Here is a 23129-nt window from a genome sequence, read left to right as displayed (position 1 = left end):
GGGTTTCACCATGTTGGCCAGGATGGTCTCGATCTCTTGACCTCGTGATCCACCCGCCTCGGCCTCCCGAAGTGCTGGGATTACAGGCGTGAGCCACTGCACCCAGCCAGCAAATAATTTTTAAGGAATGGTGTCATTCTGTAAATATTGTGATCTTTTTTAATTTAAAGATTTATCATGAACGTCTTAATATAATAACAATAAGTATACTCCTATAACACATTTTAATGGATACATATTAGTTTTTCTTTAACCCATCTCCTGTGTTTGGACTTCTAAAGTTATTTTCAATATTTTGTTTCCACAAATAATGATACGATGAACATTCTTTAAATAAAATCTTTTTCTATACATTTATTATTTTTCAGGAATAAAACCTTATAATTGGATGAATGTTACGGCATTTTAAAATCTTTTGACTTAAAATTTCTAGTTGCGCTCCAGACTGGTATCATTTTCCACTTCCACAAACAGTGCTTCATTCTGCTTTTTAAAATTGTACAATTTTTCATGTAATAATTTCTATCTAAAGTTGTAAGGTATAGGAACATGTCCTGAAAAATACTAGCTAGAAACCATTCATTGTTATTAGCCAATAACTTCAAATAAAATAAGAGATCTTAAGAAGTCTGGTTAATTTTCCACCAGCACTTTTGCATTTATGGTCTAACGTTGCTGTGAAAACCTAAAAAAAGTTTCTTTGTTTGCCTGAATTAAAGCACAGCCTAGTCCTAACGAGCATATGATAGTCTCATAAATGTTTACATACAGTCGCTTGATTGTCATTGTATCTGAAGATTTCACAGCAGGTGGTCATGCTGCTGCTTCAGAAGCTAACCTGGTGACATCTTTAGAGAATGCTTTTAATGAGTAACTTGAAAGTGCTCCACTACAGAGCGCTGTGGAGACTTTTCTTCGTGAGCATGGGTTTTTAAACACCCATAGTCTACAGCCTTAATATTAGCTTTCTCAAATAAGCACTTAGGACTTTGCCGTTTCTAAAGACTTGACCAATATTTTGATTACTAATTCTTGACAAAGCTTCCCTATTCAGCCCTTAAGCCCCACCCACATGAGGACAATAGAGCCTCCAAAATCAATGTGTAGAGTTTCTTGTTTCTTTCTTTCTTTTTCTTTCTTTCTTTCTTTTTCTTTCTTTCTTTCTTTCCTTCCTTCCTTTCCTTTTTCCCTTCCTTCTTCTCTTCCTTTCCCTTCCTTCCTTTCTTTTTCTTTCTTTCTTCTTTTACTTTAAGAAAGCACTGAACTATACCACATTGAGAAATGTATACAGATCGCAAATGTACAACTTGATGACTTTTTGCAAACTGAACATACCTGTGTAACTGGCATCTAGATCAAGAACCAGTACACCACCAGTGCCCTACTTCTGGTGACCCCCCCATTCCACCCTCAGTGTGTTTGAAACACCTCATATTTTATGTCCAGGGTAAGTACTTCATTTACTGAATTCTATGTTTACCTGAACCATTACTTTGTATGAGCTAGCTACTGTTAGCTTCCATCAAGATGTCTCTCTTGTCACTGAAAATGTGTAGAAGTCTGCCTTTCCAAGTAAAGATTACAACGTTAAATTTGGGCACTGAATGTGCATCAGTATTTATGTGTTTGTGATTTCCAGGTACACAATACATACATGGCATGCATTCCAACAAATTTGGAGCTACTTTCTTCTTAATGAACATAAAGCTGAATTATGCTATATTGCTCTGAGCTTAGAATATCTTTAACTACAATTGATTGCCACAGAATATTTCAGGTGCCCCATTTCCAATTTTTTAAAAATTGCTCATTTTGGTTACCATAAGTATTCCCTTTGAATGCTCAAGATTTAAAAGTCAAGAATTTTTCATCTTCTGTTGGAGATAGAATTGTATGCGTTTGTCCTGAATATCCACAGGTGTCTTTTTATATGGCTCAATTTCTGTGTCTGATATTCAGAAAAACATCATTTTGATTCCTGTGGGGTTTTTTTATGTGAGAGCTTGAGCCAGAGAAAGAAACAGGTTTAGCAGGATATCTGTGCTTTATACATATATATATATATATATATGGTTTTGAAAAACAATTTGTGTGTTATCAAAAATCATGCATTATTATTGGGTTGTGTAAGTTTACTCAGTAGAAGTAACAATCAAGGGTTGTGCTTATATACCCATTAGTTTTTTAAAAAGCTAAAACATATCTCTCTCATTATAAAAGTAGTATGTCTAAGAATATTATTCAGCCATAATAAGTAATGAAGTACTGAAAGGCACTATAATATGGATAAAATTGAAAATACTACGCTAAGTGAAAGAGGACAGACACAATAGGCCACATATTGCATAATTCCATTTATATGAAGTGTCCAGAATAGGGAAATCTGTAAAGACAGAAAGTAGATTCGTGTTTGCCAGAGCTGGGGAGAAGGAGAATAGAGAATGACTGCTAGTGGGTACAAGATTTCTTTGCGGGGCATAATGAAAATATTCTGGAATTAGCAGGAATGGTTACACAACTTTGTGAATATCATAAACACCACCGAACTGTATACTTTAATAAAATGAATTGTATAGCATGTGGATTTTATCTCACATTTTTTAAAAAAGTTAAGACTTGCATTGTAGAAAATTTGGAATCTAAAGAAAAGTAGAAAATGGCAGGAATAAATTACAGCCTTATTGTCCAGCAACAATTACTGCTGCTTTCTAGTGTGTTCCCTTCCAGTTTGTTTTTCATATATTGCTGTTGCAGAGGGAAGACATGGATGTTGCTTCCTGTTACATAAAAGAGATACAGTTATTAAATTTTAAACAGTCACATATTAAATCCAACCCAGCCTCCTTGAAAGAGGGTAGGTCCCAAGAAAGATTTGTTTATTTGTCGGAGGGGAGTAATGGATGGGAATGCAAATACAACAAGAAGAGAATGATGGCTAGCCCTGTAAGAAGGGATGATGAAGAAGAACCTGAAGGGAAAAGATCCTAGGTCCTGAGAGGCAGAATGGCAGATCTGAGCAGTTGCCATGAAAGGGGGGACTCCAGAGGGAAACATTTCCTAGCATAGGAGGTTCACTGTAAGATGCGTAATACGTTAGGTAAGCCACACCTCTTAGTTCATAAGCAGCTACATGGTTTACGGCTTTCTAAGAAAAGTCAGTTTCTGCTTCTTTCTGCTATGTCACTGTGCTAAGACAGTGCTTCATGTGAGTGCATGAGGCCCAATTTTATTTGGGTTACACATACTTATTTACTGTTGTTTCAGTCGAATGCATTTCACATTACTATTCCATAGTTTCCCTTCAATATCAGCATTTCTCTGGATTATTGCAAACTCATTATAAACATGACTTCCATGACAATCTTAATAGGTAAGACTTACTGATGTTCTCTTGATGCCAAGCACAGAGATTAAGTATTTTACAAACATTATCTGGTATAATTTTCACAACAACCCATGGAAGGAGTTATCCCCGGTTTACAGATAAGAACATAGAGGCTCTGACAGGTGAAATTGCCTAAAATCACTCAGCAAGTATTTTAATAATTCCCTCACTTGTCATAGGTTGTTTTCATTTTTTTCTTAAAGATGTGGTAAATAGATTTGCTTTTAAAACATTTCCCATTTATAAAATTATTACCTTAGATGAATATATCAGAAAGTATCTTTTAAATTTCCGAGGGTTGAGATTTTTTTGTTGTTCATGTTGTAGAGCTTTTCCTTTCAATTGTTTCCTTTATTTCTTTGTGGCCCGAGAATTTAATTGAAAACAATTTACACTTTGGGGGATTTGGAGCCTTATGGTCAGCTTTTTAAATGTGCCAAGAACACTTGAAAGAAAGCTGTCTTTTTATAGGTTTAAAAAATGTGGGATATTTGTTAATTTCACCTTAGTATTTGTTATTCAGATCCTCCATGTGCTGTATATTTTCACTTTCTTAATCTAACATTGATTTATTCTGATTTTTGTCCCATATATTTGTTATTGTTGTGAATTTCTCCTTATACTTAAAAAGGTTTATTCATTTTATTATATGCCTTTTGGTCTGTGAAGCTTCATGTTACTTCTTTTATGAATTGGCCTTTTTAACCTTCTAGATCATCTTTGGCAAATAATTTTCCTATACAATTTTGTAACCAAATTCAAAATAACTATGCAGGATGATCGTACATTTTTTATTGGTTTTGGTTTCCATAGTTCTTTAAAGCTTCGATGCTTTTTGTTTGTTTTTAGTATTCAATTTTCAATTATCTCTCGGTGTTTTGGCTAGTATCTTTGAGCAGTTTCCTTCAGGGAACTTGGGTTTTTGACCTAGTCTTTGATATTTAAAGCAGCTTTATGTTGCTTTCACATAATATTATTATGTCCCTTCTCTTTCAAGAATCTGTTTTTTAATTTTTAATTTTTATGGATGCATATTAGTTGTACATATTTTATGGGGTACATGTGATATTTTGCTACAAACATACAATGTGTAATAATCACATCAGGGTAATTGGGTGCTATGATTTGGCTCTGTGTCTCCACCCAAATCTCATATCGAATTGTCATCCCTACTTGTTGAAGGAGAGGCCTGGTGGGAGGTGATTGAATCATGGGGGCAAACTTCCCCCTTGCTGTTCTTATGATGGTGTTCTCACAAGACCTGGTTTTTTTTAAAGTTTGTAGCTCTTACCCCTTCTCTCTCTCTCTCCTGCTGCCATGTGAAGGCATGCTTGCTTCCCCTTCGCCCTCCACCATGATTGTAAGTTTCCTGAGGCCTCCCCAGCCATGCTTCCTATACTGCCTGTAGAACTGTGAGTCAGTTAAACCTCTTTTCTTTACAAATTACCCATTCTCAATTCTTTATAGCAGTGTGAGAACAGACTAATACATTGGGGTATCCATAACCTCAAGCATTTATAATTTTTTGTTAGAAATATTCCAATTCTACTCTTAGTTATTTTGAAACATACAATAAATTATTGTTAATTTACTATAGGTGCCCTATTGTGCTACCAAACACTAGATCTTACTCCTTCTGTGTAACTGTATTTTTGCGCCCACTAACCATCCCCTTTCTGCCTCCCTCCCCACCAACCTTTCCAGCCTCTGGTAACCATCATTCTGTTCTATTATCTACTTCCACGAGCTCAAATTATTTTTAGTTTCCACATATGAGTGAGAACATGAAATATTTATCTTTTTGTGGCTGGTTTATTTCATTTAACGTAACATTCTCCAGTTCCATCCATGTTGTTTCAAACAACAGGATTTACTGCAGCCTCTGTCTCCAAGGTTCAGGTGATTCTCCTTCCTCAGTCTCCCATATAGCTGGAATTAGAGGCATGTGTCACCATGCCTGGATAATTTTTGTAATTTTTTGATAGAGACAGGGGACAGGGTTTCACCACATTGGTCTGGATGGTCTTGAGCTCCTGACCTCAAGTGATCCGCCCACCTCGGCCCCCCAAAGTGCTGGGATTACAGGCATGAGCCACTACACCCAACCATGTCCTGACCATTTATTTGATGGGAGACTTTTTATTACTGCGTCTTCTATCTTGTTACTTGTCATTGGCCTATTCCGGTTTTGTATTTCTTCATGACTCAATCTTGGTAGGTTGCATGTGTCTAGGAATTTGTCCATTTCTTCTAGGTTTTACAGTTCATTGGCATATAGTTATACATAATGGTCTCTAATGATTCTTTAAATTTCTGTAGTATCAGTTGTAACATCTCTTTTTTATATCTGATTTTATTTATTTGGATCTTTGTTTTTCTTAGTCTGGCTAAAGGCCTGTCCATTTTATTTATCTTTTCAAAAAATCAACTTTTCATTTTGTTGATCTTTTCTATTTTTTATCTCAATTTCATTTTATTTCTGCTCTGATCTTTATGAATTCTTCTACTAATTTTGGGTTTAGTTTGCTCTTACTTTTCTAGTTCTTTAAGATATATTATAGGGTTGTTTATTTGAGGCTTTTCTACTTTTAGGCATTTATTGCAATAAACTTTCCTCTGAGTAGTGTTTGTGCAGTATCCCATAGGTTTTGGAATGTTGTATATGCAATTTCATTTATTTCAATAAGTTTTTTAATTTCCTTTTTAATTTCTTCATTGACTCAATGGTCATTTGGGAGTGTATTAGTTTTTCTTGCATTGCTATGAAGAAATACCTGAAACTGGGTAATTTATAAAGAAAAGAGGTTTAATTGGCTCATGGTTTTGCAGTCTTTACATGAAGCATTTGGTGCTAGCATCTCCTCAGCTTCTGGGGAGGCCTCAGGAAGCTTATAATCATGGCGGAAGGTGAGAGGAGAGCAGGAGCGAGAGAGAGTGTGGGGTGGGGGAGGAGCCAGCCACACACTTTTAAATGACCAGATCTTGTTTGAACTCAAGAGCAATAGTTCCCTTATCACCAAGAAGATGGCTCAAGACATTCATGAGTGATCTACCCCCATAATCTAAACACTTCCCACCAAGCCCCAACTCCAACATTGGGAATTACAATTTAACATGAGATTGGGTCAGGAACAAATACCCAAACTGCATCAAACAGCATATTGTTTAATTTCCATATGTTCATATAGTTTCCAAAGTTTCTCTTGTTATTGATTTCTAGTTTTATTCCATTATGGTCAGAAAAGATACTGAATATGATTTTTAAAAAAATTTTTGAGACTTGTTTTGTGGCCTAACATATGGCCTACCCTTGGGAATGTTTCATGTGCAGCTGTTGAAATGTTCTGTAAATGTCTGTTAGGTCCATTTGGTCTATAGTGCAGATTAAGTCTGATGTTTCTTTCTTGATTTTCTGTCTAGATGATCTTTCCAATGCTGAAAATGGGGTATTGAAGTCCCTGGCTGTTACTATATCAGGGTCTCTCTCTCTTTAGCTGTAATAATATTTGCTTTTTATATCTGGGTTGTATACATGTATATTAACAATTGCTGTATCCTCTTGCTTAGTTGACTCCTTTATCATTATATAATGACCTTCTTTGTCTCTTTTTACAGTCTTTATCTTGAAATCTATTTTATCTGAGATAGATATAACTAATTCTGCTCTTTTTTGTCGGGGGATCTGTTTGCATGGATACCTTTTTCCATTTTTAAGGCTTTGTATGTGTTTTTAAAATCATCTTCAAATAATGTCTTGGTGAAATTTGTAGTCATTCATATCATTATTTATGGAGAGGGTTTGTGTCCATTTAGAAGATATTTTGATAAGATTAAATGGGATTCTTATACAATTTGTTTGTCATTGATATGGAAACATTTTACTGAAAAAAATATGTAGCTTTGGAGTCTTCCTTTGTTTTTCTCCTCCTTCTCCTTCTCTCCTTGATTTTCCCTGCTCCTTCCTCTTTTGTGTAATGGGAACATTTTGTTCTTTTAAATCACACTTTGCTCCTTAGCTCTTCAGGAACACATACTATATTAGTCTGTTTTCACAAGGCTGATAAAGACATATTTAAGACTGGGTAATTTATAGAGAAAAAGAGATTTAATGGACTCATGTTCCACATGACTGAGAAGGCCTCACAATCATGGTGGAAGGTGAAAGGCAGACAAGAAAAAAAATGAGATCCAAGTGAAAGCAGAAAACCCTCATAAAAACATGAGCTCTCATGAGACTTACTCACTATCCCGAGAACAGTGTGGGGTAGACCGCCCACAATTCAATTATCTCCCACTGGGTCCCTCCCACAGCATGTAGGAACTAGTGGAGCTGCAATTCAAGATGAGATTTGGGTGGAAACACAACCAAACCATATCAAATAATATTCAGGAGATTGCATTTTGACCACCTCTTTATTGTCTTCTGTCAATCATCGGTAAAGACAGAGAAAGATTGTCTTTACTTCTGTGTTTAGAGAGAACATCTTATGCTTGACCTGTAGCTCACTAATTAATTTTTACTACATTTTCAAGTCTACTGTGTACTGTTGCCAGTATGGCTTTCAATTTGGTGACCTTGTATTTCATTTATACATGGTCTTTCTTTATCTTGTCCTATTACCCACTTATAATTTCATCTGCTATTAGTTTATAAATGTACATTATCTTCATTTACATTATTAAGCACATGAATCAGATTTTTAAAGTTTTTCTTCTTCCATTTTATATGGCATGTTTATCTAAGTGGAGCACCTTTCTTCTGTGCCTTTAGGTAATTGCTTGTACGTGTCAATGCTTCAATGTTTTTAATAGATCATATACTGAATGGTCTCTGTTTACACTATCCATACCCAGAAGGATTCACAAAGGCCAAGAACTGAAGTATATTCCAAATGCTTGGGTAACCATAGGCTCTGTCAAAGATCAAGGTAGGGCTCTAGGATAGCATTCGAGGAAATCACCCAGTTTCAGAGTGGACAAGCAAAGCTACTCGGTATAATGTGAGTTGAGAGAAACTTTGAGGGTGAATTAAGGACAACAGTAAGGAATGCGACCATGGAAGTTATACTAATGTTCAGTCTTAAAAGGCAGAACCCCCTCATCTGACTCCCTCTGGCATTAACCCCACAAGATCAATCAGTTCTGTCATAGGGTCAACACTGAAAGGGCCTGGTTGAGTGGGCCGGAGGAAGCAAAAGCTGAACAGAGAGTCTTTTCCATACTTTGTTCTCTCTACCTTGTCCATCCTCAGCAAGGGACCATCAGCAGGGTTACTCTGTGCTGATAGCAGCAGGCTGGTTTCCTCTTGGAGCCGCTGGGAAACCTACTTTTTCCACCCTTCTTTTTTCCCCCTTGTCCCAAGTCAGGCTGGCTCTCACTACTCCAGATTATGGGCATCTGTGGTGAAGAAATCAGCTTACTTCCTGGGCCGGTTCTTTTCCTTGTGGACATGGCAGTCTGCTGGTCATCAGTGACTTTCTCACTTGACTCCACAGAAGTGAATTTGGCAGAAATCCTTCCGTTTTCTGATACGTGGTTACTTTTTACCCCTAGCTCTGGTAGTGTTATAGAGTCTGCTATCTGTACAGACTAAGGCTACTTCCAGTGAGATGGTGGTAGGGGAGGGTTCAAGGCACCAGTGCCTTCATTGCCATCTTGCCTGGAAGTCCAGCTAATCACATTTTGTGATGTGGCTCTTTTGGGCATAGACTGAACTCCTTTATTCAAGACCCACTTTCATATTAGTTATAAGTCATTATCCATATGTAGTGGATACATTTGCCTCCTTTTCCCTTTCTTTTCCAGCCAAGTAGTGACTCACCAAAAAGAGTTGAGAATTCCTTGAATTAGGATGTGTAAGTCTAAAAGTTGATGAGAACTTTATGAGACCCTTTATGTAAATATTACTAAGATTTATATGTCGGCTCTAGAAACTAGAACAAAAAAAAATGAGCAGTCATTTGTTCTTCTAAATGCAATCCAATCCTAAATCTTATGAGAATTTGATAAGCCCTTCCTGCCTGCACATATTGGGGCTCTCCTCCCCCTCACCACCTTCTCCTTTGGTAGAAGGGTGTGGTCCTTGGTCTCTGGTGGTTCCCATGGTTACTGATGCACTTCCTGCTAAGGAGCAATGTTTGGTGCAATGCCATCTGTCAAACACTGCTCTTGTGATGGGCCACACAGATGTCCCTCAAGGTGTTCCTCTCACTAACCGCAGGCTTAGCCACACACTGCTGCTTTCAAGGTCATGGGGCTTAATGATCAGTCACCAGAGATAGCCACATGCAAGTTCTCTGCTAGCCCCAGGTGGAAGGTTTTCTAAGAAAGGTGGAATGGCTGTATTTTTATATTCAATTCAGCAAACATTTTTTGCAAGCTGCCTATGGGCCAGGCACTGTGACAAGATTTGAGGATTTAAAGATGAATAACAATTTCTGTTGCCAAAAATTTATAATCTCAATGGGGTAGAAGTGGAATGCATATAAATATAATAATCAACGTTACAAATCAGAATTTGATAAACCCCCTTGGAGACAGTGAAAAGGAAGATGTTTGAAGTGTGTCTTCTTCCAAAATGTAACTTGAATCTGTACTTGGCTATGTCTGTGCTGATTCTGCCCTGGCAGAGGTACCATCCTTTCTCTCCTGGAGAACTTAGGGTTTCCTCACCGTTTCTTCTGCCACTGCACTCCTGCCCCCAAGACATGTTCTCTGTACATACAACAGTCTCAGTGATATTGGTGATTCCTTTAAAAAGCAAATCAGGGCTAGGCACAGTGGCTCCCGCCTGTAATCCCAACACTTTTGGGGGTTGAGGCAGGAGGATCACCTGAGCTCAGGAGTTCAAGACCAGCCTGGCCAACATGGTGAAACTCCATATCTACAAAAATACAAAAATTATCCAGGCATGATGGTGGGTGCCTGTAATCCCAGCTACTCAAGAGGCTGCGGCAGGAGAATCGCTTGAACCCAAGAGTCAGAGATTGCAGAGAGCTATCACACGATTACACTCCAGCCTGGGTGACACAGCAAGACTCTTTCTCAAAAACAAACAAACGAAAAAAGCAAGTCAGGCCTGTAATCCCAGCACTTTGGGAGGCCAAGGTGGGAGGATTGCTTGAGCTCAGGAGTTCAAGACTATCCTGGATAACATACTAAGACCCCCACCTCTACGAAAATTACAAAAAATTAGCCGGGCATGGTGGTACATATCTGTAGTCCCAGCTACTCAAGGGGCTGAAGTGAGAAGATGGCTTGAACCCGGGAGGCAGAGGTGGGGGTTGCAGTGAGCTGAGATTGTGTCACTGCACTCCAGCCTGGGAGACAGAGCAAGGCTTGACTCAAAAACAAAAAACGAAAAAACTTAAAAAAAAAAAAAAAGCAAATCAGAACCTACCACACTTCTGCTTAAACACTTCAGTGGCTTCATTTAGAATAAGATCCAAACTCCTGACTGTGGCCTGAAAGGCTGAGTATGATCCATCCCCACCTACCTTTCTAGCCTTCCGGCTTCCCCACTTCCTCTTCCTCAGGCTCTCCAGGCCTGTTTCTGCTCCCATCTCTTGACTGGCCCCTTCTCATTCTCCAGATGGCAGGAATGGGGCCTCTTCACACTGGTCGCCCAGTGTGCCCTTTAGGCTTCCCATCCATTATTTTTTCTCAACATCCTTTGGTTTTTATCCAAGGAACCCCTCAAATTTGTGAGGATGTATTTGTCTACCTGTTTAGTTGTCTCTTTCCAACTGACTGTGAACCACCCCTGGCTTGCTTTTCATTGTACTCTTATAGGCATGGTGCTCAGCATATAATTTTTAAACTAAGACTGCCTTAGTCCCACAGGTGGAGAACAGTTTCAGCAGATGAGTTAAGGGCATGAGAAAAGGGCATTTGAGCAGAAATAATGACATAGGCAAAATGGCAAAGGAGAGGTTCCCTGGTGTATTTGTAGAAGAAAGTAGACCCATGTGTCTGAACCTAGCACACAGTTCACTTATGGTGGTTTTGAAATCTGCCCTGGAATTTTCATGTGTCTTTTAAATTTTTGATTTATTTTTTCAAAAAATTTTTTCTTTCTCTTTTTTTTTTTCCAATGAGGGCAATGTTTATTAAGAACAGTACCTAAGGTAGAAAAGAAGGTTAGTTTCTAATCTTGGTTCACCTCTGTCACTGACCTTGAGTTTTAAAAGCATAAAGAGCATGATCTTGTGTGGGTCTCCACTGTCACAGGGCTCTGGTGAGAATCATGAGCAGATGTAGTAAAAAGTGCTTCTTTCCTATCAGCAGGTGGTTCCTGTAGTATTTGTACCCATAGACTTCTATGCAGCGTCATTTCTGTTACTTACTCTTTTCTTTTTTAATCAAAACAGTCCATTGAAAAAATAATGTTGATTTCAACAATGAATTCTGTTGACTTCAATGGCGGAAGGCAGTGTTATCCTGGAGATATAATTCTGTGAAGTTTTGATTCAGGGAAGTCCAACCCAGCCCTTGCATCTCTTTCCTGGCTCTGGATCCATTCTCTTTTTTTTTTTTTTTTTTTGAGACGGAGTTTCACTCTTGTTACCCAGGCTGGAGTGCAATGGCGCGATCTCGGCTCACCGCAACCTCCACCTCCTGGGTTCAGGCAATTCTCCTGCTTCAGCCTCCTGAGTAGCTGGGATTACAGGCACGCACCACCATGCCCAGCTAATTTTTTGTATTTTTAGTAAAGACGGGGTTTCACCTTGTTTACCAGGATGGTCTCGATCTCTTAACCTCATGATCCACCCACCTCGGCCTCCCAAAGTGCTGGGATTACAGGCGTGAGCCACCGCACCCGGCCTCTGGATCCATTCTTTATTCCAGCTGAGATGTTTATTTTATGTATGAAACAGCTCCCACCTACCTACAACTGCTGATTAAAAGCTCAGGATAATGAAATCTGCACAGTCGAAACTTGGCTGTTAGCTATAGTTATTATGCAACTCAGCATTTACCTTTTGTTCCTGTCAATAATATAAAATTCTCAGTTTTTCTTTCAGAGCTAACTCTTCAAATACACTAAAATTTGATGCACTAGTGTTTTTTAATGGCTGAACTAAATTATTTCTTAAAGTTCACGTTATATGCTTTTGGAAGGAATAAGAAAATGTAGTGTCTGTGCAATAGCATCATTCAGACTTTCTGTGAACAGCTAAATGGAGCTGAAAGGACAAAAGTCCCTCCATGGGCCTTCAATTTTTGTCTTTAAGCAGACTGCTCACAATGCCTTGATAAAAATAGCAAACATAACAAGAGACACAGCGTTAAGTGATAAGATGCAGCATATCCCAATGGCGGGATGATTCACAGCAATTAGGAGACCCCTAATGGTGTTTCTTAGACAAATGATAGCTCTCTTCCTGCCCACTCATCCTAATTTCTGAATTTCTAATGTTGGAGGAGTCTTGCACGCTTGCCTGAAATCAATTACTGGCCCTACACTGAAGCGCGCCTGTCTGAACCAACAAGTACATCAACCACAGTGCCCTGAATTATTAAGTTATGGGGGCAGAACGCTAAAGGTCTTCTAGGTATCGTGTGAGTGAGGGAGTGGGCATGCACAGAACTTTCTGGGAATCTGTTTCATAAGAGATGGACAGAACACCATGAAGGTCATCAATGCAAAGACTGAAGGTTGGGTTGGGGTACCACCAAAGGAAGGGGAATGATGTGAAGAGGAGGCCAGGGCAACTAAGGTCACATGTGGCTCCGTCCCTATGTTTCCAATGGGTGGCCCTCAGAGAGAGTCACCATTAAATTAGGAGACTTTTGAACCAGAGGGGTAGTCAAGAAAGGCTTTGCAGAAAAGGGATGTCATATACGCATATATTCCCAGCACTTTAGCAAATAGCTATGCCCCACAAACCCTTGATGATTCATTAAGTGTATGAAATGGGCACTCTGAAGGTATAACCCCACACACACACACACAATTCACAAGCTACCATTCCATGATTTGCTAATATAGGAAAAAAAATATGTGTATGGATGTGTGTACACTTGTTTTTGTTTGTAATTGCTTCTTCTAGAACAGTTTACTGATACAGAGAAAAAACTAAATTAGTTTAGGAGGAGGAGGGGTAGTTAGGAAAGCTTTCCAGAGGAGGTGATGTCTGAGTAAGGTTTTAAGGAATGACTAGAATTTGCAAGACAGACAAGGAATAGAGGAGGGCTGGCAAGAGGGAATGATATGTGTATTGGTGCTGAGATAATGCTACTATGAATGTCTGCATCCTCCCCCAATTCATATGTTGAAGCCCTAAACCCCAATGTGATGGTAATAGGAGGTGGAGTGTTGGGGAGGTAATTAGGTTTGGATAAAGCCATGAGGGTGGAGCCCCGTGATGAGATCAGTGCCCTTTTAAGAAGAGGAAGAAACACCAGAGCTTTCTGTCTCACCTGTCATGGGAGGAAACCATAAGAAGGCAGCTGCCTGTAAGCCAGGAAGAAAGCCCTTACAAGAACCTAGCCACACCAGCACCCAGCCACACCAGCACCCTGGTCTCTGACTTCCAGCCTCCAGAACTGTGAGAAATAAATTTCTGTTGGCTAAGCCACCTAGTCTATGGTATTTTGTTATGGCAGCTAAAGCTGGCTATGGAGTGGTAATTAGGAAGGTTTTTTATGACAGAGATGCCATAGTAGCATATCGGAATAAGGTTTTAAAGAATGCATAGAATTTGCCAGGCAGAAAAGGAATGGAGGAGAGTTGGCAAGAAGGAAAGGTGTATATAAAGGTAACAAACAACATTTAGAATTCGAGAAAGCCATTTTGTGTGGCTAAAGAGTGCTACGTTAGTTTCCTATTGCTGCTGTAACAAATTGTCAAAAACTTAGTAATATAAAACAAAATTGACTTTCTTATTGTTCTGAAAATCAAAGGTCTGACATGGGCCTCACTGAGCTGGGAGGTCTTAGGGGAGAATCTGTTGTCTTATCTTTTCTAGCTTCTATAGGTCCCATGCATTACCTGGCTTGCGGCCCCTTCATCCATCTTCGAAGCCAGCAGTGTAGCATCTTCAGATTTCTCTCTGATTCTGACCTCCCGCCTACCTCTTCCACATTTAAAGGACCATCGTGATTACATTGCACCCACATAGATAGTGCAGGATAATCTCCTTATATTAAGGTCAGCTGACTAGCAAGCTTAATTATATCTGCAACCCCAATTCCCCCATGCCATGCAATGGAACATATTCACAGGTTCCAGGGATTCCGTGGACATATTCAGGGAGGCCATTATTCTGCATACCACATATGCAATGCAAGAAATTGAGGGCAACCGTAAAGAGAAAAGTTGGCATGACCCATCAACCCTAGATGGAAAAGATCATCCATCCAAAAGGGACCTATCATCTGACATTTAAAAATAAATAGAGGAGTGAAGGTACTGGAGATTTCTGTAAGGTATAATGAGTATGTTTCTGTTGACTACTGGTTCATAAACCCAAAACTTGGAGGCTTAAAACAGTAATGGTTTATTATTTCTCTTGATTCTGAAGTTTGCCTGGGGATTCCACTGCTGGTTTCACCTGAGCTCGTTCATAAACTACATTCAGCTGTAGGGTTGGCTGAGCTGGACGGTCCAAGATGGCTTCACATTATCCAGCATTTGGTGACAGCCATTCAGGGCTGCCTCAGTGGTTTTCAGTGTGAATTCTCATCCTCTGCTGGGTTAGACCAGTTTCCTTACATGACAGTCTTGTGGCTGCATTCCAACAGCACGAAGGTGGAACAGTAGGGCCTCTGGAGACCTAGAGTGTAGAACTCACACAGCCTCACCTCCACCACATTCTTTTGGGCCAAGCAGTCACAAGCTTAGCATAAATTCAAAAGGAAGGGAAATAGATTCCACCTCTTAATAGGAGTTGCTGCCGTGGCCTTATTTCATCCAGCACAGTCTGTGAAGGTAGGAGTGTTTGTTCTGAGAGTGGAATTTTGAAATTTGAGATTTCAGAGGTAAGATGTTTCTGGATGACAGCAACATCCAGCACGTGTCCAGAAGGATGGATGACTCAAGTAGAATGTGATAAAGACCACTGGCACTGAAGGAGAGAAGAAATGGTGAGGCTAGGATGTGGGCTGCACCATCCTGTGGACCCAAGAACGTTGTGTGGGCGGGGAGTGTGGAGGAGTGGCCAGAAGTCCAGGAGATGATGGCAATGATAGCAGGGCAGGTATGGGATGATCAGATCAGATGGGGTGATTCTGTAGACTATGAAGAACATGACCACGCTTTTCTAGGTCAGCCTTATGAGTGCTGGGCACCAGAACCCCTCCACCATGTCCTTCACTTCCCAATCTGCACGGTCTTGTTTACTTGTCAGTTTTTCAAATAGACTTGTCCCTTCTGACTTCTGGATCGCGTGCAAGAGGATTCATCAGGTACTGGTGAAAATATGAAATAATATTCAAGTCAGTTTTGAGTAAGACGACAGAGCTGCCATGGTAGCAGATTACCAGTGTCCCTTCTTCAAAGCTTTTCTTTTTCTTTTCTGCCTTCCTTGTCTCCTCAGGTATGTATCTAAAGGTGAGGGGGTCTCCACATCGATCAGCAGGATTTATAGGAGTGACATTTATTAACAGTGTTAAATGAATAATACTTATTACTCTCATTCTAGGTAAATAAAAATCAGAAACCAGACAGTCATTATCCAGATGATCCTAAGAGTAGACTCAACCATCAGAGTGCTAGATATGAATAAATTAGAGCCTATAACAAGTGGAGAAGGATAAAATGCATATTTTTATAATTACTATCATAATTTAATGTTTCTTTGTTTATGTGTAACAGATGAACAAATGATTTACAGCAATGCAAGTGTAGCATGAGTTTCCATCCTTGGCTGTGATTTCACATTCTTAGAATGCTTTTTAGAATACCACAAGAGAAATCTCTCTACTCCACATTAAAGATTTTTAGTATTTGGAAATTCAGTGAATGTTTCCTGGAAATTTTGTATCTGCAGCTAGTGATCTGGGCCATGAATATTTAACTCTGCACTTCCTTTTGTTTTCCCTTACATATTATCCCTTTTGTACAAGGGTCAGCACCTTTGGCAGTCGCTTTGGTCTTGAGGAAACTGGTAGGGATTAGAGGACCCACGGATGTTATTCTCACCTTTGACACAGAAATTCTTCTTAGGACTACATGTGGGTGTCTAAAAATAAGTGAAGTAATGATAGTTTTGGTAATCATAGCCTTAATACGAAACTAGAAGGGCTTCTGTTACTCTCAAAGCCATCTTCAGTGAAAGTGGCACAGCCATTTCATCAGTGCCGGTATGATTCAACTTATTTGGGGGATTCCTTCTTGCGGGCTGCTATCAGGGCTACTTTGCAAGCCAACCAGAAAACCAGTTCTATAATTTTAGTGTCTTATTCTCCATTTTTACTAAGTCTAAACATTCTCCCAAATTTTAAGGATTGGCTCTATATGGCATTTATCTATCAAAAAATAAAATAAAATTCACCCTTAAAAGAGTAAGGTTTTCTGCCACTGAGGACATTTAAAGTAATGGACCTCCACTTCCAAAGTTGTGAGACTCCAACTAGAACCTGTTTTTCTGATTCAGGCTACTACCCCATGCTCATGTCACCAGAAACTTGTCAGAGAGTGTTAAGTATTACCATTTTTATTCTGGAATTCAGAAATGCCTCAGACTAGCATTTTTAACCCATCTTTCCAACTCTATGATCTTTTCATTAACTGTGACCTCCTCCCTGCCCCCTCCCCACCCAAAACTTTTTCTGTCTTCTTTGCTTAAGATGAGTTGCACCACATCTTGTATCTGTGTTCTTTAATTTTCAGTGAGTTACTATTTGGTTAATTCTTCCAAATTGTATCCTTTTTATAGATCTTTGTCATTATTAGGTTTATGAGTTTGCATCTAATTCTGGCCCTTCACCTGACTCAATTTCATTGTCATCTGAAGGCATTCATCTTCAGCATCACGATTATAATTTTTGAAACCGTCAGTGTGGCAGGTACTGCACTGAGGACTTAATTCATCCGTTCACATAATCTTCACAACCACCTTAGGAGATGAGGATTATTATGATTCCCACTTAACAGATGAGGAGACTGAGGCTCAGAAAGTACAGACAACTTGTCCAAAGTCCAATGACTGGAAAATGAGGGAGCTGGGATTCAAACACATCCTTCTAAGGCAAGGTTTCACAACCTCAGCCCTATATCACAGGGCTGATAATTCAGCTGGATAATTCTTTGTTATGGGGCGTTGTCCTGTGCATTGCAAATGCTTAGCAGCAGCATTTTGATCTTCTACCCACTAGAAGCAGTAGAACTCCTTCCTCAGCTCCCCACCAAGTGACAACGAGGTATGTCTCCAGACGGTGCCAAGTGCTCCCTGGGATTTGTTTAGGATCCACCCGTCTAACACCGAATTCATGCTTTTGCTACATTATACCGTTAGACGAGTAACTAAGAAAACCATCGAAGTTTAAAGCTAAATTTTCAAGAAATCAATTTTAGGAGTCACCACACCTGGCCAATCATCACAAGTGAAGATTTTTAAAGACTGTCCCCACCCAGGATGTTCAGGATAAGTATTTGCCAGGTGGACAGGTATCTGACTCTTTCAAGCCTCTCCACAGTGTAGGAATTACAGATCCAATCCTAACCTAAGCACACATCTGTTCCTTGAATCGCTCTTCTCCATTCCTGCCAAATCGTTCTCCAGCCTCAGCTTTAACACCTCCTGTGATGGCGCTATAGTCGACAGTTCCATACCCTTCACTCTCTGAGACAGTCCATGTTCCAATAGTCCTAACTGTGAAAAAGAATTCTTCTTAATATTCTTTCTATATATCCCTGTCAATGCCCTTAATCTCATATAATCCAAGTTACCGTTTTTCTCACATCAGTTGAATTAAACAAACACTTGCGTCCCAATTATGTGTTAGGCGCTACTCTGAACGGTTTCTTTACTATAGCCATTAAAATCATTACTGACTCCTTAAAAATGACTGTCTACCCACTTTACCCACTCTTTCTCAGTTTAACAGTGGACTTCCACTGCTTGTCGGCCTTTTGTCTAAGATCAAGTGTAGTATCTGTTTTTATTCATTTAACGGTAGACTCCCTCAAAAAGGCAATTACAATTAATTAAAATCTTAAAATCATACATGGCTGGTCTTCTGTCCAGCTGCTGCTGGTAAGCACTCTACACCCCTGTTTGTGGAGGGTCCTGTCCCTGGCAAGCCCAAGCCGGCAGATGCTTTTTTTTCTTGGCCTCTCATCAGCAACCCTATTTAAACCTTCTTTGATGGTTTCAAGACGATTCCAAAGTAACTCTCCTGGTAAAATTATTCTTTGCCATATGTTCCAGATTTCTTGATGAAAACACAGAAGATAATTTTTTTGAATCTTGCTTTATTATGGGCCCTCTTAAGAATATCTTTTTTATGACTGGGTGTGGTGGCTCATGCCTGTAATCCGAGCAGTTTGGGAGGCCGAGGTGGGCAGATCACTCGAGGTAAGGAGTTTGAGACCAGCCTGGCCAACATGGCAAAACCCCATCGCTACTAAAAATATAAAAATTAGCCGGGCATGGGGGCAGGCACCTTTAATCCCAGCTACTTGGGAGGTTGAGGCAGGAGAATCGCTTGAACCCAGGAGGCAGAGATTGCACCACTGCACTCCAGGCTGAGCGACAGAGTGAGACTCCATCTCAAATATATATATATATATATATATATATATATACACACACACACACACACACACACACATATATATACACACGCACACACACACACGTGTGTATATATATGAATTTGATTAATATAAATAAATATAAGTTAATTTGGTTAAATTCAGACTTACAGTTTACTCTTCTGTGACGTCAGCTGGTCTTTCAGCTTGCACTTTGGATTCTCCTCTAAGTCCCCATCATAGTTTTCAAACTATAGAAAACTGCTTTTCAAAAACAGATATTGGCTAATGGGAGATACTGTGATGAAGGAGATGCTAGTATTGCCGAGGCTGCCTATTGCCCCGATGTTGAAGTTTAGCCCTCCAGGTGACTGGACTTGCTAGCAGGCCAACGCGAGTAGTCAGTGAGCTGTAAATGTGTGCCAGCTGTCCCGACAGTGACTGAATGGAGCTCCAGTAGGCAGGTTGTGTTTAGAGAAAACCAAGGAGAAATAACATGTTAATGGGAATAAACCGTTTGGGGTCAAAATAACAGTCCCATGTTTTTGTACTTGTGTGAGATAAAAAGAAAACTTGGGCCGGGCGCGGTGGCTCAAGCCTGTAATCCCAGCACTTTGGGAGGCCGAGGCAGGTGGATCACAAGGTCAAGAGATCGAGACCATCCTGGTCAACATGGTGAAACCCCATCTCTACTAAAAATACAAAAAATTAGCTGGGCATAGTGGCACATGCCTGTAATCCCAGCTACTCCGGAGGCTGAGGCAGGAGAATTGCCTGAACCCAGGAGGCAGAAGTTGCAGTGAGCTGAGATCGCGCCATTGCACTCCAGCCTGGGTAACAAGAGCGAAACTCTGTCTCAAAAAAAAAAAAAAAAGAAAACTTGAGTGTCAATTAGGCTTCATATGAACTTCCAAGCATTCTTGCCTGTCTTGTGCACCTCCAAGGAAGTGGCTGGACGAAGGCAAAACTGCCTGAATCTCTCACGTCTTCGATTGCTCTTGAAAGCTTTGGTGTCTTTACTGCGGTGTTCACTCTCTTCTTACAGAGTTTTATAAATGGACGCTGACATGGACTACGAAAGACCCAACGTTGAAACCATCAAGTGTGTGGTCGTGGGTGACAACGCCGTGGGGAAGACGCGCTTGATCTGTGCCAGAGCGTGCAACACCACACTCACGCAGTATCAGCTGCTGGCCACCCACGTGCCAACTGTGTGGGCGATTGACCAGTACCGCGTGTGCCAGGAGGTAAGATGCACAGAGTGTCTTTAGCATCCCTAGGGCATATCATTGCTGGTTGCCAGTCTGATTTTTTCTAAAGGAGGAGCTTGAGTACATTGCACATTCAAAACAAAACTAATTAATGCCACAAGCAAAAACAAAAGCAGGCCAGGTATGGTGGCTCACACCTGTAATCCCAGCACTTTGGGAGGCTGAGGCGGGCGGATCACCTGAGGTTGGGAGTTCGAGACCAGACTGACCTACACGGAAAAACCCTGTCCCTACTAAAAATACAAAATTAGCCAGGCATGGTGGCACATGCCTGTAATTCCAACTACTCAGGAGGCTGAGGCAGGAGAATTGCTAGAACCCAGGAGGCAGAGGTTGCAGTGAGCCAAGATCACGCCATTGCACTCTAGCCTGGGCAACAAGAGCAAAACTCCATCTCAAAAAAAAAGAAAAAAGAAAAATGCAAACCAGAGACTATGGCTCTGGTATCCTGAATGAGGGTTGAGACATGTGATTCCATGAAGGGAATTAAGACTCAGCTCAAATCCTGTTAGAATAAAGAAACTAAATGCAAGTTAATTGAGGGGCTTTGAGGGTGTTGACTTGAACATGCTTCTCCCAGGGAACTTCTGATTGACACTGAGCACGGATGCTCTCTCTCTTTCCTGCAGGTCTTGGAGCGTTCTCGGGATGTTGTTGATGAAGTGAGTGTTTCTCTCAGGCTTTGGGATACTTTTGGCGATCATCACAAAGACAGACGCTTTGCATATGGCAGGTAAACCAAGACCAGTACAGCATGGTTGAGCTTGAGTGCAATTTCCTTTTCAAAACCAGCAACTGGTTCATAAATCAACAAAAACCACATCACATGGCCTTGAAATGTGTTGGGTTCTGCACTGTGTCTAAGAAAAGAAAAAAAAAGGATGGTATTGTTTCCTGATATCAAGAAAAGCAACGTGCCCTGCCACTCAGGAAGTACTGTGTTGAAAACAACCAGTGCTGGTCAAGCTGGAAGATTTGCTAGATGAGGATTCTGTAGCACCCTCCAACTGCAGGCTGCTTTGATTGCGGGTTCTCTGAGTAACTCTTCACTTGCCTTCTGTTAGACTGTTTTAAGTTATTTTGGCACTTGGTCACCCTACTTCAGAAGGACTCTTTGGTCTTTTCATGACCATACTGGCAGAGTCTAATGTTATTTGCTTTGGGTTTTATGTCATCTGAAAAGTCTATTATTTATATTAGAAGGTCATTTTTGAAAAGAAAGAAAAATATCTCTGAAGTCCTTCACAAGACAAATTCCCAAAATAAACGGAAACACTATTTTTTTGTTTTGGCTATTTTTTATTTTCTAAAAAATGACAAAATGGCTATTTTTTATTTTCTAAAAAAGGAGAGAAACTCTAGTAATGGGAAAACTTATCTAGAAGGACATTAATATGGGTAGGAACACGGTCAATGTGCCTTAAAATATTTAGCAACCTCTCCTTGCCACCGTAACTTAAAGTCTCTCTCAGTGAATGGGTTATAGTTATGAAAATCTGGATTAGCAGAGACTTTTTTTGCCACTTAATTATAAAGGAACACATTTCATTTTAAATGTAGAATGTAGATATCATGGCCTTGTCGTCTCTTCTTAATATCAAACATCATTTGATATTAAGGATTACCTTACAGGATGTTATTAGTTAGACACTCCAAGCACATGAATTACTCCTTAATATCGAGATAAGCATTGCTGAAGGTTCTTGTATTTCTCCAAGCCAGTAGCTCTCTAAACAGACTTTTATTGGCATTTATCCAAGTGGTCTAAAATATGAAATAAACCGCTGAAAGAGTTTGCCCTATTCCTAGGAAATATTTCACACACTGAAAGAATCTGTGACTTAGACGACTTTTTTCAAGGGGACTTAGAGAGATATGGAAGCAAAACACGATGTTAATGTCCTTTTGGTAACAAGGACTTTTGAACTTAGTATCCTATATCATAGATACTTTTCTTTTCCTTGACTCTCCTGGACTTTTTCTTTCTATAATGTTCTTTATTGTTATCTTAGTTACCATTTGCTTTTTTCTTTTATCCATTTGTTCTACATGTAAAAATGACAATTATAAATGAACCTGCTTGTCACTGCCAGGCAGTCAGGTTTGTAACATCTATGGTTTTGAGGAAGCTTGATTTAAAAATGGCAACTTTAGGCAATGTAAGCATAAATACAATTGATTTCAAAGGACTTTATATCCCCGCTTCTAAAAAGATGTCGTGAAAATGATGGACCTGATGATGACTTAATGGAAATATTTGAGTTTAGACTCTAGAAACTATTTCAACAGCTCAGTGGTTTGTTGCCTCTAGACATTTATAAAATGTGTCAATTCCTGTGAAAAATAACAGGAAAAAAAGAAAACAGCAATGAAATGTTTGCATTTCAAACACTGAATTTTAACATGACCCCTCAGTGTAAAGCTGGTGCTGTGGTCATAGAAGGGCTGCTTCATTATCTTGTGAGATTCCTGTGTAGCATTTATTTAATGGCACGACGGCCTTCGTAGATCCACACTGGGCCTCGTTGAGCTCCTTGACATAGCTAGAGTCATTTCACAATACAACATGCCACGCCTGCGTGTGTGTTCTCTCCCAACAAAAATAAGCTGCTCTTTCCTGTGACTGCATCGGTTCAAAGTGCATTGTTCTGCTCCTTTGTCTGTGACGTTCGATTCTGTCAATTGTAACCCATTATCCCTTTGCTGGAAACAGGAAGTGCTCCCCCAAGCCGCGTTTGATTCTCTGAGCAACATAGAGGGGCTTCAGGAACAC

At 39.9% G+C, this 23129-nt stretch overlaps 1 protein-coding gene and 1 non-coding gene across 8 annotated transcripts in view; both read left to right on the top strand.

Moving 5' to 3' along the window:
• Positions 1-23129, top strand: part of RHOBTB1 (Rho related BTB domain containing 1) — a 127443-nt gene that overhangs the window by 64949 nt on the left and 39365 nt on the right. For all 7 annotated transcript variants that reach the window (XM_064374155.1, XM_064374159.1, XM_064374158.1 and 4 more), the window contains 2 exons: positions 20131-20332; positions 20986-21089. In XM_064374155.1, the coding sequence (XP_064230225.1) occupies positions 20141-20332; positions 20986-21089 (296 nt within the window). In that variant the 5' untranslated portion in view covers positions 20131-20140. The remainder of the gene's footprint in view (positions 1-20130; positions 20333-20985; positions 21090-23129) is intronic.
• On the top strand, positions 18446-18637 carry LOC135274117 (U2 spliceosomal RNA). Its single transcript, XR_010341919.1, has one exon. It is a non-coding gene; the product is annotated as a U2 spliceosomal RNA (small nuclear RNA).

Source organism: Aotus nancymaae, unplaced genomic scaffold, assembly GCF_030222135.1.
Source record: "Aotus nancymaae isolate 86718 unplaced genomic scaffold, 86718_ANA_hifiasm-v0.15.2.pri h1tg000010l, whole genome shotgun sequence".
NCBI classification, from domain to species: domain Eukaryota; kingdom Metazoa; phylum Chordata; class Mammalia; order Primates; family Aotidae; genus Aotus; species Aotus nancymaae.
The sequence above is the reverse complement of the archived record's forward strand: the minus strand, read 5'-3'. Positions and strand labels throughout refer to the sequence as shown.